Raw genomic sequence first — 18,289 nt, 5'->3', positions numbered from 1 at the left:
GGGAGGGCTTAATCATAATGTGAATGGACAAGTGTTCCTGTAGAAATGTTATTTATGATAAAAATGTCCAATTTCATCCAATACATACCAATTACTTTAACATTAGAAGACTAAGAAAGAGAAAAAGAACTGCAAGAGCAATGAACTCGTATCACTGTTATCTATTGGAGAATATTATGACGAGTCCCCTCTGAAGGATAAAACCTACTTCCCTAAGGACAGGCTGCACAACTGAGAAATAAACATGCAACCGTACACAAAAGGAAAGGAGTTGTGTTTCCTTGCCCAGGAAAAATCATCAGGAAAAAAACAATCAAAGCTATGAATCCAAAGGCCATGTTGTACCGTCATTGATGGAGACTGCTTGGGCAGCTGACCCACTTGATTCAGTTTTCCTCTATGTGATACTAAATCATGTGGGTAGAAGCTTCAGGAAGTCGACTGTATATGCCATCTGACAGCCTAAGTAATGTCTACAATTGAATTATTGTATTTAAATGTAAGGCTTGCAGAGATGATTCAAAACTCATAAGCAGAAATTCTCATGAGAAACTATCTGAGTACCCTTAGTGGATCACCTATCTGGTCTTGCTTTCCTGCCTTCACTGGGAGGAAAAGATGTTGCTGCACCCTTTGAGTGTTTACTATGCATTTCAAGTAGCACCTTATCATGAAATGGGTTTCACTGAGCTGCTTCTGTTAAATTGTCTACCATGGTGCAAATGATCACATTCTGATTAACTGTAGATGGCAACCAGTTTTGGCTACAAAATGTATTGGATTATCGTTATGGAATAGGAAATAGTTCAGATTAACTGACAAAGCATGCAATTTACAGGCCCTAAAGGCCAAAGTAAGCAATTCATGAGCCCAACAGGTCAAATTATGCAATTCAATCATCCTACAGGCTAAAGCACTGTCACTACTGGTTAAAGCATGAAATTCACTGGCCTTACAGTGCAATTCAATCATCCCACAGGTCAAAGCAAGCAATCCACTGGCCTTACATCCCAAAGTAGGCAATCCACTGGCCTTACATCCCAAAGCATGCAATTCACTGACCTTACATGCCAAATCATCCAATTCACAGGCCCTACAGACCAAAGCATGCAATTCACTGTCCCTACAGGCCAAAGCATTCAATTCACTGGACTTACAGGTCAAAGCATGCAATTCATTGGCCATACAGGTCAATCACCCTAAAGGCAAAGCTAGGGTTACCAACTGTCTTGCATGATAATCTAGATAAGGGTCTGAACTTAGACAGGCTGAGTCACATCTAAATCCAAGAGAAATTGCATCTGGGAAATAATGTAGTTGATTCAGACCAAAATTTCCTAGCATGTTTAAAAGGACCTTATTGTGGCCTATCTCCCCTCTACCACAATATATGAAAGTGTGCTAAATCATGGATCATAACAGGAGCTAACCTTTTTCACTCTGATAAACCAGATAAGTTAGCAAGCTGTGAAAATGAGGCCTGCAAAGAAACAATGTTGTTATCTCTGTACTAATCAGAAAAGTCACTTTCTCAAAATGCATTCAAAGTGGACTGTTTTATGACATGTTCAGTTCATTCCACTAATGAGGCACTGAACTCCTTTCTATACAAGGCTTACAAGACAAGAACCAAGCTTGTAGGAGAAGATTGTTCAGAAAAGAATGGGAACATTGTCATCATGGTTACCTGAGCAGGTTGAATTTTTCCAGGATTTTCCCAGAAGAGCTACCAGACATGAAAGTCATTAATATTGGCCTTCATTTCCATGAGGTTAAGTTAAAGGGCTCTTTACCCTGGTTCCCAGTTGGCACGAACCATGGTGAATGGGTCTACAGGTAAGCACCTAAATCATATGAGCTGTCAAATGTGCCAACTGTACTCTCTGGGTATGGGGTTCTGCATGGGAATTCTGCCATACGCCATTATCTGTTCTGCCACTGATGCAGGAAATAGTATATTTTGGTCAGGATACAAATCTGTTGACTTAAGTGACTGGAAAAGGGCTGCCAACTGGGCTAGAAGCAATCTGCAGTGGGCAGGTGGAAAGGTGGCCAAAGTGAAACAAATCCATGGCCGCAATGAGTGCACTGAAGATTTCCTAAACCAAATTCACAGAAACCCAATCCCCATTGGAAATCAACTCTGAGAGCTTGAAAACTGAAGTAATATGCTTGGGAGTTAGGTGACATAGATTAAGAAGAGTTAAAAATACTGTACTTAGATGAACTAAATGATACAGAGAGAGAGAAATCGAGATCTGACTCATCCCTCTCATAGCTGAGAGAGAATTAGGAGTAGGCAATTCATTTCTTGAATTAGAATCATACTTACTATATGTTTCTATGGGATGTCATTCTGGCACACCACAGCAGTGCTGATGAGATTAACCTAAAGAAGGTGACATTCCAATAGATATTTTTTATGACAGCCCATGAGCTGAGATTGAGTTCTGGATGAATCAAATCTAAAGCCTCTATGAAACAATTTAGATCACATTTTCTTTTTTGGAGAAAAGGTCAATTCAAGTCTGATGAATCTGAAGGAGCCAGGCATCTACAGCCAAATTGTCAGTGTTATCTATATTTAATTTATATTGTGTTTGACCTTTGTCCATGACTGAGGATAGAGTTTTGGTTACTTGACTTTGGTCAATTTTTTTGTAAAGATGTGTACATGGATTTATGTTCAAGAACTGTTTTTTTTTCGTTCTGCAATTCTACTGTCTACCTGATTTTTGTCATGATATTTACTTAAATTTAACTGACCATGTTTATCAATTTGATGGAATTTCCATATGAATGACCCACATCATAGGCAATTTGTTGTGTTATAGGTCAGGTAACTGTTTTTATATAAAAGACTAGGTAAATAATTATTCATTGCTGTTTTAAGTTCAATCTATCATTTACTGGTATGTTCAGATATAATGAGAGGAATTTATTAAAACTACTCATTGGAATTATCGCTAATTGACTTTTTGTATTTAAACACTACTCTGGGATTATTGAGGACTCATTTAAAGACATTCTGGATTATATCATTGTGATACTTCAAGACTACTGGTACATCAGCACATTCAAGACTATAGTTACATCAATACATTCAAGACTTTTGGAATTCATTCTATAGTTTTAGATTTCTGATAGGACATTTAGGATTATTTGGAATTTAATTTGCAATATTGTAATTTCCTCTTAAGTTTTCACTTGTATTCAAGGAAAATAAATTCTTTGTTGAATTTCACTCAACTTGTTGGTTTCACTTTCTTTCTGCTACAAGTCCACAGAATTGTAAAATCAGTGTGCTGGTGGGACAAAGAGCCAATGGCATAGATTGGGAGACTTGGGAGATGTGGACCCAGGCTTCTTCTCCTATTTATCTTGTTTCTTAAACTGAGTGGTTATTTTATGCAAAATGCCCAAATGTGGATGCTATGGCTGCAGTTGATCAGGGTTTAATCACCTTCCCTGCTGATGCTCATCTCTCCACTGAGGCTAAGACTGACATGGCCATAACCACTTGATTGGGGCAAGGTGAGCTGAAGATGCATTTTTGTGTGGCTTGCTTTTTTCTTTCCTTGTGCAACTGTCCAACAGCAAGAAAGAGTCAAAGCGTAAATATCACAGAATCACAAAATGGTAAGGACAAGCAAAGGAAGACATACGATCTTACTATATCAAGCCATGGTCTGGTTCACTGCTTTCTTACTCATGTCTGCAACACGCCATGATGATCCTGAACTCATTTCTTAGCAAGATGAAAAATCACTAGTGATGAAAGATCAAAGAAAATTATGCTACCATATTCCACACCAAGAATTTGCTTGGAAAAAATTATGACTAATTTTATAGAATAGTAGCGCAGAAAAGTTTTCATCCATGAGATCCTTTATCAAACTGAGGACCTCTACTTGGATAATTACAATACCAGCAGGCAGAAATGGATGCTGGCAGCTGGTTCTCTGAGAAAATGCTAAAGATGTACAGGGATCTTGGACACTGTCAGACATATGATCAGATATCTCATTGATTGTAACCAGCAGTGGGACCATACAAAGAGTGACCCAAGTGGCCAACTGGTCTACAGTGCTCACCGTTATGAATTACTCCCATCTCACCTCTGTCAGCATGGGGTTCAAGTCTAAGGCTTGGCCAATGTGGGTATATGAGAAAGCTTGCCAGTAGCTTCTCATGGGTCGGTGGTTCTTTCCGGGGTTTTCTCTGGTTCTTCCTCCACCATTTATACTGGCTGCCATGTATATGTATCTTATGCTGAAAAATGGTGTTACACCCTACAACAACAACCAGACATAAAGAGGGATGTTTGTCCTTGTCACCAACGTCCAATGATACATTCAGAGGTCAGAACAAACCCCATGTGCTCAGACTTAATGGCACTCTGGCCCAGCTCAGGCATGTGTAGGTCTTGCACCAACTGGGCTGCCAAAAACATGAAGCAAATATCGTTTCCGATCAAAAGACTCAATGGACAATTGACTGGGCAGCTGGACAGACTGATCAGGAGCCAGGACAGCAACAGATGGCACAGAGCTGGTGTGGCTGGTGGAAAATTCTATTTTCTATTAGATTGGTGGAAAACCCACAAGTACCAAAACTTTTACTTTGACGCTGCTGGCATGTAGAATACTTGCACCAACTGTGTTGCCAAAATGATGGAGCAAGAATAATTGTCCATGACAGTAAGTTGGATGATAAGCATTTTCCATGCCTCTCATGCTTAAACAGTACAGTAGACTGACTCCCTTCACACTAACCCGCACAGGTATTTTAAAGTTTCAATAAGGACATTTAGTACACCAGACACACATTATGTGATTGTCCTCTAGGACCTTTAACATTTTTACTCTCCTCATGTACCTAGAATGACAATCAAAAACAATTACATTATGTAATATGCCACCAAAAAAGTGCATTCAGTACACCAATTATTGCATCAAAGATAACTTATGAAAACATCAAGAACTTTAACAGTTCCTGCTAAATAATGTTCCCACAGCATTTTAGAAAATATACAAAAATCAAATGCAACTTAGTCCACGCTAATGACAAAAAATATTTTAAAGTACTGATGAAAACACAAAAGTCAAAGTTACCAGCGCCTGAAGTAAAGATAATACAACATAATACCAATCTGCAGATAGAAGGCTAAATATTCCAAAGAAATGGAAGGTGAAAAATGAGGTAATTACATTAGCATCTTGCATGAGTTACTTCTCCCAATTATTATATTTGGTATCTGTACTGTATATAGATAGGAAAGAGTGATTTTTTCATCCCTCTGGATAAAGGGGATAGCTTAAGTTAATTCCTGATATTAATCTGACTGGGCCATGTATTTGATGGAGAAAGACTGCTTATGATTTACTATTTTTTAAAAGGATTTGAAGAATTTCCCAGAGCATTACTTATCATCTGCAAATTCTTGGTTATGAACAGGCTGTTAAGTTCATTAAATATGTGAGAAAAGTATGACATTTTACTCACAAGACATTTATTTTCAAGGTACTTATGCAGAAACAGAATGAATGTGAAACTGGAAGAAGATTATATTTTGAAGTTAGCCAATTAGTGCATTAGAAAGGACCCAGCTTGCTACAACTGATTTGATAGGGTCTTAAAGAGAGCAACTTTCTGGAAATAAAAGCAGCATGTTCATCAACAGGTAGCAATAACAGGGCTGATCAAATTCCAGAGCTTTATGTCCTGGACTATTAATTTCTAAAGTAGGACCAGTAACATTCTCCAAGGCAACAGTCCAGGACAAGTACTTTTCTTATTTTAAACATAATTTTCATGCTTTAACCACTTTATCTGCCTTTATCTGGCCATTTGTGCCCTCCAGGTGTACTGAGTGCTCGATTCTATCTCTCCCCTTCGATTCATTCATATCCTGTTATATATCACATCAGATTCTACAGAAGTAGTTATGAATAACTGATACCATTGCATGTATGTGTATTCTATTACCATTTCACTGCATATGGGGCTGAGTGACCTAAATATTTGCCAACTGAACCTTCAAATTCTGTATGATTAATTGGCAGTTAAAATACTTATGTACTATGGCTATTAATGTAAGTCAGATATTGATGAGCAGATTGCTGATTGATTTTGATTTAGAGTGTTACTGCAATTAAATTAATGAAAGACACTTTACCAGCATTTAAGTGTCAGTTTCCTTTATGAACTGATTAAATGACGTTACTGAAAAATTACTGTTGGTATGATTCTCCATCTAGGGGTGGAGTAGAAATAAGATTTTCAAGACTGTTGCTGTGGTAGCCATACTGGATATCAGACTGGCACAAACTTCATTCTGGACCCTATAAGAAACCTTTTTATTGAAAAGCCCAGATTTATATAATCATCCATTAAGGTACAAAACCAATGACAAAATTATCAAGATGGCCAATGTGGTGTTCATACTGGATGCATAGTCACAACCATTTTCATTTAGGTACAATTTGACATCATAAGAAGTGTTCTGTTAAACAATAATACTTTCTGTTTCGGAGTAGCAATAACAACATTTTCAAGATGGCTATTGTGGCAGCCACATTGAACATCAGATTGGCACCATTTTTATTCAGTCCCAACATAAAGTCCTTCAGTGACAATCCATGTTGATATGACCATCAATTCACAAGAAAAAGCAGTAACAAGATTTTCCAGATGGTCACTGTGGCAGCCATATTGGATGTCTGAGAGGAACCATTTTCATTTATGACCAACCAAACATCATAAAAAGTCTTCAGCTGAAAACTCCATTACAGTATGACTTTTCAGGAGAAAAAGTGATACAAAGTTTCAAGATGACTGCCATGGTGGTCATTTTGGATATCAGATCAGCATCATTTGCATTTAGAACAAACTTAATATCACAAGAGGTCCTTTTTTAAAATCTGCAAGCAGATATGATCATCCATTTCAGAGTAGAGATTTTCAATATGACCACTGTGGCAGCCATATTGGATGTTCTTGTAGAAACATATTCCTTTAGGACATATGCGATATTATAAGAAGTGGTGACCATATTGGATGTCTAACAGCACCATTTCAGTTTAGGATAAAATAGTCCATGCTGAAGTTTCATGGTAATCCTCTAAGTAGTTTTGGAGCAGCAATAATAATCTTGCACTAATGGATGAATGGATGCTGGACAACAGAGAAAAGACAATGGATAACACAAATGGACAACAAACACACCAGTCCATAAGCTATTTTGGTCTATGGGTTAAAAACAGAATGTGGAGAATGTTTTCCCACATCATCCTTGCTGGGTTAGTAGGATAAAATTGGATTTGTCAGCCAGTGTACTTACATGTTTATATTCATGATTACAATCCTTGCAAGATCTGGCTTGTATGCAGGCATTGAAAATTTTTGACAACTTATTCCTAAATACTGTAAATAGAAGAAAAAAATTAATTGCAAGTCAAAAAATTATAATTATTTACAGTATTAAAGTATATTGGATTGCACCAATGTAAAATTACTTTACTTGAATCTTAGAAAATGTTTCCGACAGACACTGCAGACAAGTCATCAGCAGTATGCTCTCATAACCAGATTATAAATAGTGATTATAAATAGTGATGAATATTCTACTAAACTTGCTTTGTTGTTGAGTTTAATTATAGTAGCGTTCGCACAATTGTGCATGTGCCACTTTTTTCTGACTGCACTGCAGCCTGCTAGTTGTTCCTGGGGAAGGGGATGGTGCCACCTCCCCCAGGCGTTTATGGATTCAAGGAACCCTGATAGTTTGGCCTCAATCTGTGGGTCCATAAAGGTCCCTACAGTTGAATGGTTGGCTGTCATTAGTGGGAAGGAGAGCTCGGGAACGGTCCTGCTTGCTTTACATCGCTGGTTTCTTGTTGCATTTGCCTTTTTTTTTTTTGCGAGATTTTTATTTTGTTGAGATTTTTATTTTTTTATTTTTATTTTCTTCTTCAAAATGTTCTAAAAGGAGGGGGGATGTTCTATGCTGTTTATAGAGGTTCTTAGTAGATATCATGTATGAAGAGAGATTTTCAAGGTTATTATGGTATTACTAGTCGAGGTGTTTAGGGTGTGTTTCCTACGTTATGTTATTTATAAGTTTTTAGATATTACCTCTTTAAGTTATTTATTAATTGATGTTTTTAGAGATTGAATGTTATTTATACTTTATTTAGCAAGAGACCGGAGTCCTAGCCGATTACACGGTTCGTTAAGGACATCTAGGACAGGAATCCTAGCTGATTACTTGGTTCGTTAAGGACATCTAGGACATTCGATTTTGTGGTTTCCTTAGTTTTTTATAGGTGCTTCGTAAGTGAATTATTTATTAATACTTTTATAAAATTGAATGATATGTTATGGTTTTTTATGTGGTGGCTTCTACATTTATTTAGCTAGTTACTGGGTCTTTTGGTTTTGTGGGGATAGTAATTATATTTTGTTCCTAAGTCCTGCTGAGTCTATGAATTGATTTATATTTTTATATGCTGATTGTTTATTTTTATTAGAGTCCATAAGTAACTCTGGGTATGTGTGTGGTAATCCAATCTCTTTTTGGTTTTTGATAAATATTTTCCGAGCGGGTTGATATTTTGGGCATATATTGAATAAGTGGTGTAGATCTTCGGTGGTGTGGCAGTTAAAGCAGTTAATGGTTGCTGGTTTGGGTCCTATAAACCTTCCAAAACTGCTTGCTAGTTTAGTTTTTCCAGTTATTATCCTGTTTATGGTTTTCTGTTCTACATAGGTACCCTTAGGTAGCTGTATGTTCCTATCTACGTTTTTTTGGGTTTCATGGTGATTTTTCCCTTTTGTGGAGGAGTTCCAAAAATCTTGCCATGTTTGGTCTATATATGTTTGTGCGAAGCTTATTGCTTCTGTAGAGCTATAGTTAAGCTTGATAGAGTTTTGATCTCCTAGTTTGGTTTTTGCAACTTTGTCTGCTGTTTCATTGCCAGAGATTCCAATGTGCGACGGTATCCACATGAGCTCGACTAATTGATGTGCTGTGGTGATATCTGTCGAGGAATTGTTCCCTAGAGTGTGTATTGCGATTTTGGATCGATTTGAACGCTTAGGGAATTGCTTATAATGACTGCTTTAGGTATTTGGTTGTCTTTGATCCACTGTAGTGATTCAAGTATAGCCCAGAATTCAGTGGTGTAAATGGAGCAATAGTCAGGTAATCTGGATCCCGTTTGTATATTGAATTCAGGGATGACTATTGCTGCTGCTGTTCTTGGTGGGTTGTTTGTTTTTGATCCATCGGTATATATTTTGACATAGTCCGGGTATTTTTGGTTGATTTCGTTTACCAGTACAGGTTTTTGTAAGTTTTCTTGTCCTTCTTTATTGCCTAATTTGGTAGCTTCAATGTTAATCCTTGGTGGTTTTTGTAACCATGGTGATTTGTTCTGGTCTGTATTGTTTGTTACCTGTTTTTTTTAGTAGAGGTATCTTTTCTCTTAGTTCAAGGATTACTTTGCCACTTGGTGTGATAGGTATGATTTTGGGTTTGAAGACAACTTTACACTTATTTATAGCTATTTTGGTGGGATGGTTGTCTGGGTGGGTATCTAATCGAATGGAGTATCGGAGGAGCAGTTCTTGCCTACATAATTTTAAGGTAGTTCTCCTGTTAGTGTTTGTAGTTCTTCTAATGATGTTGAGGGGAGTGTTCCTGTGCATAATAGCAAGGCTTTTCTCTGGATAGTGTCAAGTTTTTGTAGTACAGGCTGCTTAGCCGAGTTATATGCTTGGCAACCGTAATCCAGTTTTGATCTAATTAGGCTTTTATATATCGTGAGGAGGGTTTCCTGGTTGGATCCCCAGTCAGTCCCTGTGATGTTCCTGAGTAAATTGAGATCTTTGTTACAATTCTGGGTGAGTTGTTCAATGTACTAAACTTGCTGTGGAGAGTCAAGAAACAATGATCATGGCATCCTGCCACTTCTTGTAAATAATACAAACAGTATTCCAATTTTTCAATTCAGCTTTCATTTGCATTTTAAAACCTAAACTTGAATTAGTTTACTTTATCTAAAATAAATAACCACCCTAATTATTTTATCAAAAAGTGCTTGATGTTAAGTCAATTTTTGCAAATTGATTGACTGGAGCAGAGGTTCTAATCTTGCGTTCTTGTCATTCACCTTTACAATGCTATACTCTAAATATTTTTCACAACTTCTGTATTTCAGATAGCGCATTTGCATTAACATTTCCACACCTAATTTTCTTTGCAGTAATAATTGTGCCACAATGCAATGTTGATTTAGAAATGACATCAAAATCTGCATCCATGGCTGTCCAAATCATTGCAAGTAATATCAGGGTGATCTCAGAATATTCTTAAGTTTACATTTTCAATACATGCAAATGTAGTGCCCAATTAATTGTTATATGCATATGTTTATTCTGCCACCCACAACCATAAAACAATGGTAAATGATTTATTTACCCTTATTTTTCTCCTGTCATGCATGTGTGATTCTCTGGCAGAGGAGTGTAAACAAGATGGATTCACTGAGATTCATGTCTGGTTTTTTAATAAACACATTTACAAGAAGATGTTAACTGTTTTTCAGCAAATTTACTTTGAAAGTGACTTAAAGGTTTTGACAACACAGAACTGTTAAAATTCCTTGTTTTTTGAGAACCATGAAGAGAACTGGCTACCAACTAAAACTAAAATTGTCAGTACAAAATACAAACGATTCTGGAAAGTTCCAATTGATTTTAAAAATATATACAAAAATGATATTTTTTTCATCCATGTTTAAAGTCTGAAGAAAAAAAACATTGCATGAAATCTTTATTTTTATCTGTTAGAGTGAATGAGTAAGTTTTCTTGCCAAATTTCCAAATAATTTAAATTTGTGAACAATCCAAATGTATAATGTTTGATTTTATTTCAGACAACATCCACGCTGTATCTTGTGTAGTTGCAGCATCAGGGGCAAAAGTTTCAAATATTGAAAAATGTCTACTTATAAATTTAATACCCGTGAGAATCAACAAGGCAGTCAACTGAACATTTTTCTTACCATATTCGATATAAGTATAAAATCCTAGAGATAAAAGAACTGCTGCCAGCTGAAAATTTAGACCCTGGAAGAAAAACGAAAGAGCAAATGATTATGAAATCAAAAGACATTCATGTCATTTGGGTTATCTTCACATAATAATGTTGCAACAATTATGTGTAAAATGACATATATAATTTATATGCCAATTGTGTGATAGATATCATTTGGATTTTCAAATCAAACTAATAATACAATAATGTGATAATATAATGTATAGATTGCATATTTAATACAGTCATCGTTTGGAACACCCAGAGCTTTGGATTCTGCATTGAAAATTTGACAGTGTAGACAGTAGATTTCTAAGTGCTGAGATGATTGTGCCAAATTTACTGGAAATATCCCGATCAAATTCTGGTAAATCTTGCATGCCAGAACCTTTACCTCACTCCATTCAGCTTGGCATTGGTCTTAATTTTATTTAATCATAGTAAGGCTGGTGTAAGGTGTCCTCCATTATTTAAGTGAAATAATAACTCTCTAGCCAGAATAAGGAAAATTTAGCAAAGATATGAAGATGCAAGTGAACAATGTCCAACAAATTTCACTTGAAACTACAGTAACTGTTTTTGCATATTTTCGTGTCTAGTGATGAAAATGATGACAAAATGCTATTATAAGTCTATAAAAAGAGAAAACACTTTTCACATATTGCTTCACTATAGTTGTTGCATAACATAATAGATTACAGCCGAAAATTGACAACTGTTTCCATGCTAAAAGGCCTCATTTCATATGTCTGTATGATTAAACACTGGATATACTTAAGAAGTAACAGGGCTGGATATGTCCACTGAGTAATAATTTGCTTCATAACTGGCCACAAAAAATTCAACAGGTAGGCACACAAATCATGTGAGATGTCATAATATTAATTATTCTTCTGAAATTTAATACTAATATGGTTTAACCAAAGTCTATTCAATCCTGATTATTGAATGCTCTGCACCTTAAGAAACTTCCAGACGAAAATTATTGATTGCCATGGATGGACTTTTACAATGGTGCCAGGTACTAAATAGCATCAATAACAAAGCGTGTCACAATACAGGGTGGTACAATTTTGTTCTGTCAACATGTGTATCTTTCACTGTGACATCATAACATGCAATATTCAAACCAGTTTGTACTAGATCACACCTTTGTTCATAAATATTTAGTTTTGCTGTATTTGTTTCTCATGAAATGTAAATAATGACCTTCCAATAGAATATGGATGTATGTGAATAATTGCCACTTAAATAAAGTGAATAATCGCCACTTAAAGGTAAGTGTAATCAAATTCTAAAAAAGATACCATACTGCAGTGCAGCAGCTTATAGTGATGTATAGCACTGGCACAGACATACAGCATGATGTCCCACCCAGTCACATTATCCTGATACCAAGCCAACCAGTCCTAACACTAACCTATTAATGCTGTGTGCCCAGCGAGGCAGCTGTAATTACCATTTTTAAAAGTCTTTGGTATGACTCAGCGGGGGTTCGAACCTGCAACCTCCCGCACCCGGGGTGGATGCTCTAACCACACAAGGCCACTGGAGCAGTCCCATAGAGGATCTGTATTATGACATTCCCTACAATATAATTTATAACGATTTTAACAAGATCAAATAAAAAATAGGTCAAAATTAGATGAATCGCCATTTGAAAATTGTAACTGCCTTTAAAGATTATGGCAGTTGCAAGTACCTACTTATGAAAGAAAAGGGTAACACGTTATGTTTCAACTAAACTTGTAGTGGTGCCAAGAAAATGTTGAACAATATGGTCAATATCTACTCCAAAAACATCAAAACACAGCTGCTCGGATCATACTTAAGATTACCACGATCAGAGCACACCTCCCTGCTGCTCTGTACCCTAAACTGGCTATCCATTCAATCCAGAATCAAACACAAAATTTGTTCTCTATGCCACGTTTCACTGACAGACTCTAGTACAACATACCTATCCAACCTCACCCATGTGTACACACCAGCAAGATACTTACACTCTTCTTCTGACAATCGTATACTCATTATTCCCACTATGAAAACAAAGTCAAATGGACAGCATTCTTTTGCATACCAGGGCCCAGCAACGTGGAATGAATTGCCCACTGAACTTAGACACAAAGACACAGTGATCACATTCAAGAGTGCTCTCAAAAAACTCACTTATTTTGACTGCAAGAACAAACTTAAAGACCCAGTAATGTTTCCTACCTTAAATATTCTCAGCATGTTTTTTACTATGTTTTCTAATTTCATGGTGTTTGTGATGGTAATCATATCATTATATGTTTTTTATCTTATAGGTGTTGTCTAATGCTGTAAAGCGCTTAGAGCTTCTAAAGATTAGGCGCTATACAAAGTCCTCATTATTATTATTATTATTATGATATTCAAGCATTAATCAAACTTACATGAAGCATAGAACTTGCCACATATGTTAGTAGAACAGCAGCAAATGTACCAAGTGGCTTAGTAGTTTTAAAAATATCTGAAATAAAGAGAAACACAACTGCATTGACAAATGTCATACACACAAAGTCACTCATCCATATTATAAATGCTATACATGGAAGCCAGTGTATCTGGTGGAGGAAGAACCTGAAAAAATCCAAGTAAGAACCACCGACCTACTTCGTAAACAAATATATGACACAAGTGAAATGAAAATGAGTAAATAACAATTATTCAACATCAAATTCAGCAAAATAATTGTCAATCATTTAGCTGTAATTTGATTCAAAGAATGCATGCCAGAAGGTTTCAATAAGATTCAAAGTCACTTGACTGAATTTTAATTATTTAATTATTTAATTATTTAATTATTCCAAGAGTGTATACAGCTTCCAAACACATAAAGTGAGCTTTGATATAATTATCTTTATAGAGTTATTCATGTCTTCAAGTTAGGTGGAATATTTTTCCTTCTTAGAATTTAAATTGCTGAATTCTGAAATTGCCAATAATCAAAGTAACACTGGTTATCAAAATAAGTAAATGATCATATTAGGATTTAGGATGCTTGTCTCATTACTAAGTATGAAAGACAGATGACAATATTTTAATTGACTCTGATGGCCTTTTCTGATTTGTTTGGTAACTCAATTGAGAGAAAAAATTTAAACAATGAATGAGTATAAATAAAATAATCAAAAAGTGTCAAGAAAAAAATACAACTAGGTACACAACTCCCTCGATAACTTGCACTCCGATAACTCGCTAACCCACTTATGATGAGGAGTCAGGCATGAATCCCATTTTTAAAAGTAGAAAATACCAACAAAATTTATCCCTACTTGTTGAATTTTAAGAAAATTGCAATCAAAATCGGTAATGAAAGTTTGATATATTGCTTGTTTTATTGTCAAAAACAGTAGATAGGAGCTGGATTTTTTTAAATCAACATTATGAAATATCAACTTTTAATAAGAAGTCATATAATGTGTTATATTTTCTTTCGAAACGACATTCTTAGTACACTGTAATTAACAATATTCAAAGAAATTTTGATAAATGAAAATGTCACGGATAGTAGAGGCAGTACTTTAATAAATACCAATTAAATAAATTTTTTGGATCAATTGAAATTTGTGCTCTTGTTCTATCTTTTAGTTCATTTTAAGTGTAATCATCATAAATCCAATGTAAAATGTGTCAATCTATCATAGCAGCTATGTCCATGAACACGAGAACCTAATTAAGTGCCAACCATGTTTTGATATCGGACTTGTGTAAGCATTTGTTATACTTTTGCACTAAATAAAAAACTGGCCCTTTTTTTTATTATCAAGTTAATTACATGTTTTTAATCAAATATAGGAGGTGGAATAAAAAACAAAAACGTTTAATGGCATACAAATCCTACATGCCTAAGAACCAGCGGCCCTGGTCGTATGTCGGTTACCTCATTTCAGTTGATCAATTGAACACTGTTATAAATGTTATTGTGTACATAATCTAATTAAACTACTTTAAAATAACCGACTCATTCATAACTGTGATCAAAGAAAGCAAGGCAACCAAGTGAAATGAGAACTTCGTAAAATAAAGAACTTTATTTCACAGATATGGACCATTGTGGGGGAAATGAGTTTCAGAGAATTCCTGAATTTGCACGTAGAGATATCTTCAAGGATGATAAGAAGTTTCACTGTTACCTGCAATGAAATCATGGCATCATTTCTTACTAACTGAACAATACAAAAATTAAGTTTTGATGTAGACGATTGTCTCACAAAATAAATGTTGCATGTTTTTGATAAAAGGGACTCTTGTCTGGTAGTGTATCAAGTTAGTCTGGTTCCCTGCTTAGTAGAATCCTTGTCTCAAAAAAATAAATAAAATCCACTCCGGGACCCAAAATATTTAACAAAACGAAAAGCCATCATGTAATACACAAAAATATTCATGTATTGTGTTGGTTGTTGAAACCTAGGCTGGTGGAATCATGTTATTGATCTTTCAGATGTTGGACATTTTCAAAATAAATGTAATTTACACAGAGTAACGAACAACTTAAGCAGAAAAAGCTCTTTACTGACAATTATACTCAAAACGTTTATAAAACGAGGATTCAGTCATTAAACAGCCCAGTCCCCTCTGTTCCCTCAAACCCAAAGTTCTCTGAATGTCGAGCAGATTTATTGGAGGGCCCTCGGTAACTCACACCCTCACTTACAGTGCGGTCTGTATTTTTGGACCCCGATGTGCGCAAGTTATTGAGAGAGACGTGTATTATACTTCTGATTCCTTCTCCCACGGTCAACAACTTGAGTGAGTGTGACATGCATCACTAAAGCAAATGTGCTAAGCCACTTGGATTTGGTCATAATAAAAAAAAAACACTCAATCAACTTTACCACAGAGCAAAGGTCTATAATTGCCCCATTATGGTTAATTGTTTTCTCGATGTAAATTTCATCAGCTGTTGGATTTACCGATGGGGACATGAAAAACGTTGAAGAAAACATAATGTGTTTGCTATGAGAAATTGTGATTCTTTATTCTGTGTGCACACAAGCCCCCTTCATTTTATAAAATGTAAATTTATTTTATTTTCAAAATGAAGAAGGTAAAATATGGATTGATATTATCAATGCACCTTCACTGATTTAAAAATAAATGGACTTGGAATAAAAAAATTAAAAAAACTTGACACAATAAAATGACTTGCAGGATTTGGTGAAAATCGATTTTTATATGGAACAAGTTTGTTGACAATAATTTATAAAACAAAATAAAAATGAAATTAAGTACAATATTCCCCTTTATAAATAGAAAGAAATCAGCTCCTTTCAATTTCTCCAACCATATTTTGACAGAAGAAACAAAAATCTATATACTATAGGTAAAACACACAAAGTATCTGTGAAAGTAACTTTTAAGCATAATATTTAAGCATCATAAAATTTGCTGTAAATTCATCAGATTTTACATATTTGTGACATAAACTTTTTTGAACAATTCATCACCTATATTACATAATAAACTGTTTAGTATACAAAACTGAGGGAAAAAACTTATTGTCTATATCAGTGGTGCCTGCAGGTGCCATGGCACCAGACAAGGCATTTTAGGGTGCCCATATTTTAGGCTCCTAAATTTAGTAATCAAAATTACACAATTTTAGATAAAGAGGTTATAATGAATAATGATGGCTGAATAGAGAACATACAATAAGATTATAAACTTGAAAGGTATGTCAACGCTATGCATATGCTAAGGCATATCAGAGTTTATTTTTAAGTAGTAGTGGTTGGTGCTTGCCACTCTGTCATAAACTCTCAAACGTGCCAGTAGGCACTAAAAGGTTGGGGACAAGTGGCCTATATTAAACAACAGACTGTTTAGCATACAAAACAGAAGGGAATAAGTTATCACCTATATTATATGATAGGCATTTCAGCACATAATACTTTTGTCACTTTATTTTTCTTGCTAAATGGGCAACAATTTTTATCCTCATTAAATTGTCTATATTTTTATCCTTGCTAAACTGTCTATAATTGTATTCATTCTAAATTGTCTATAATTGTAAATTGTATCCTTGCTAAATAGTCTATAATTTTATCCATGCTAAATTGTCTATAATTTTATCCATGCTAACTTGGCTTTAATTGTTTCCATGCTAAATTGGCTATACTTTCATCCTTGCTAATGTTCTGTTATTTACAGTACTGTAATCCAAAACTCAAAAGGAAATACCATTCTTCTTCAATAAAATGTCATAACTGAAAAGAAAACAAACAAGTAACCTAACTGAGGAAGTTTAACTCTAAAGTAACTTATTCCAATAAGAAACAATGAAAAAAAAATACAAACTTCTTATAATAATACTTAAAATCACAATCTATCAATCAATCAATCATGAGGACTTGCATGACATGAATTTAATCTTTAATATTTCTCACATTTGTAGTTTCAAAAATTCTTCAGTCTAGCTGCATAACTTGACACTTTTTGTAGTTATGTCACCCCTGCCAAAACGTTTCCGAAACCCCAAGCCCAAAACCTTTAAAACTGATAAGATTCTTCCTTACCAAGTACAAGCCATCCACAAAGTTTGGTAAATACTGACAGTAGACAGCTCAAGTTATTGTACTGCAAAGAAACTGAAAAATGACAAACACATGGAAGGATAACATCACAATATAATACGGTCCTCCTTATGAAGGTCATATAAAACTATAAAAAATATATTAAAATGCTCTAACTTACATGTTTTTAACCAATAATGCATAGGCAGGTTCCAATAGGTAACTACCTCCACCAGTGAGCGGGGGAGCTCTATGTAGTATGGCCTGGCAACATGCATATCCCTAAGAAAGAAAAAAGATGTAAATAATATGATTTAATAACATGATTTTCACACAAAGTCAATGTAATGCAAGATGCAATACAATAAATAACCATGAACATTATCAGTATTAATTATGTAGAGATTTACTGATCAACATCATGGGATATTCAGAATAACCTAGCATATCAAAGTAAGAAAATGTTACTGGTCCAGTCTATAACCAGCTTGTCTTACATTTCATCATATTTCATTTCATACAGAAATGAACTGGATCAAATGCATCCACATCCTGTGTATTGTTTTGTAATTATTGTGCCGATAATGTAATCAAAGGTTTCACCATAAGTTCTCGGAGAGGAAAAAAATTATTTTATTGTGTCCCAATA

The 18,289-nt window shown here is 35.1% G+C and overlaps 1 protein-coding gene across 1 annotated transcript in view; it reads right to left on the bottom strand.

The window, feature by feature from the left end:
• Window positions 1–18,289, bottom strand: part of LOC149792582 (protein-serine O-palmitoleoyltransferase porcupine-like) — a 79,288-nt gene that overhangs the window by 20,382 nt on the left and 40,617 nt on the right. Inside the window, exons 8-11 of the mRNA XM_089971207.1 lie at window positions 17,822–17,922; window positions 13,519–13,595; window positions 11,070–11,133; window positions 7,343–7,425 (exon numbers count right to left, since the gene is read on the bottom strand). Of these exons, the coding sequence (XP_089827333.1) occupies window positions 7,343–7,425; window positions 11,070–11,133; window positions 13,519–13,595; window positions 17,822–17,922 (325 nt within the window). The remainder of the gene's footprint in view (window positions 1–7,342; window positions 7,426–11,069; window positions 11,134–13,518; window positions 13,596–17,821; window positions 17,923–18,289) is intronic.

This window comes from Sinohyriopsis cumingii, chromosome 9 (genome assembly GCF_028554795.1).
Source record: "Sinohyriopsis cumingii isolate HCF-2022 chromosome 9, ASM2855479v2, whole genome shotgun sequence".
NCBI classification, from domain to species: domain Eukaryota; kingdom Metazoa; phylum Mollusca; class Bivalvia; order Unionida; family Unionidae; genus Sinohyriopsis; species Sinohyriopsis cumingii.
Note: the sequence above shows the minus strand (reverse complement) of the source record. Positions and strands in the feature narration are given on the sequence as shown.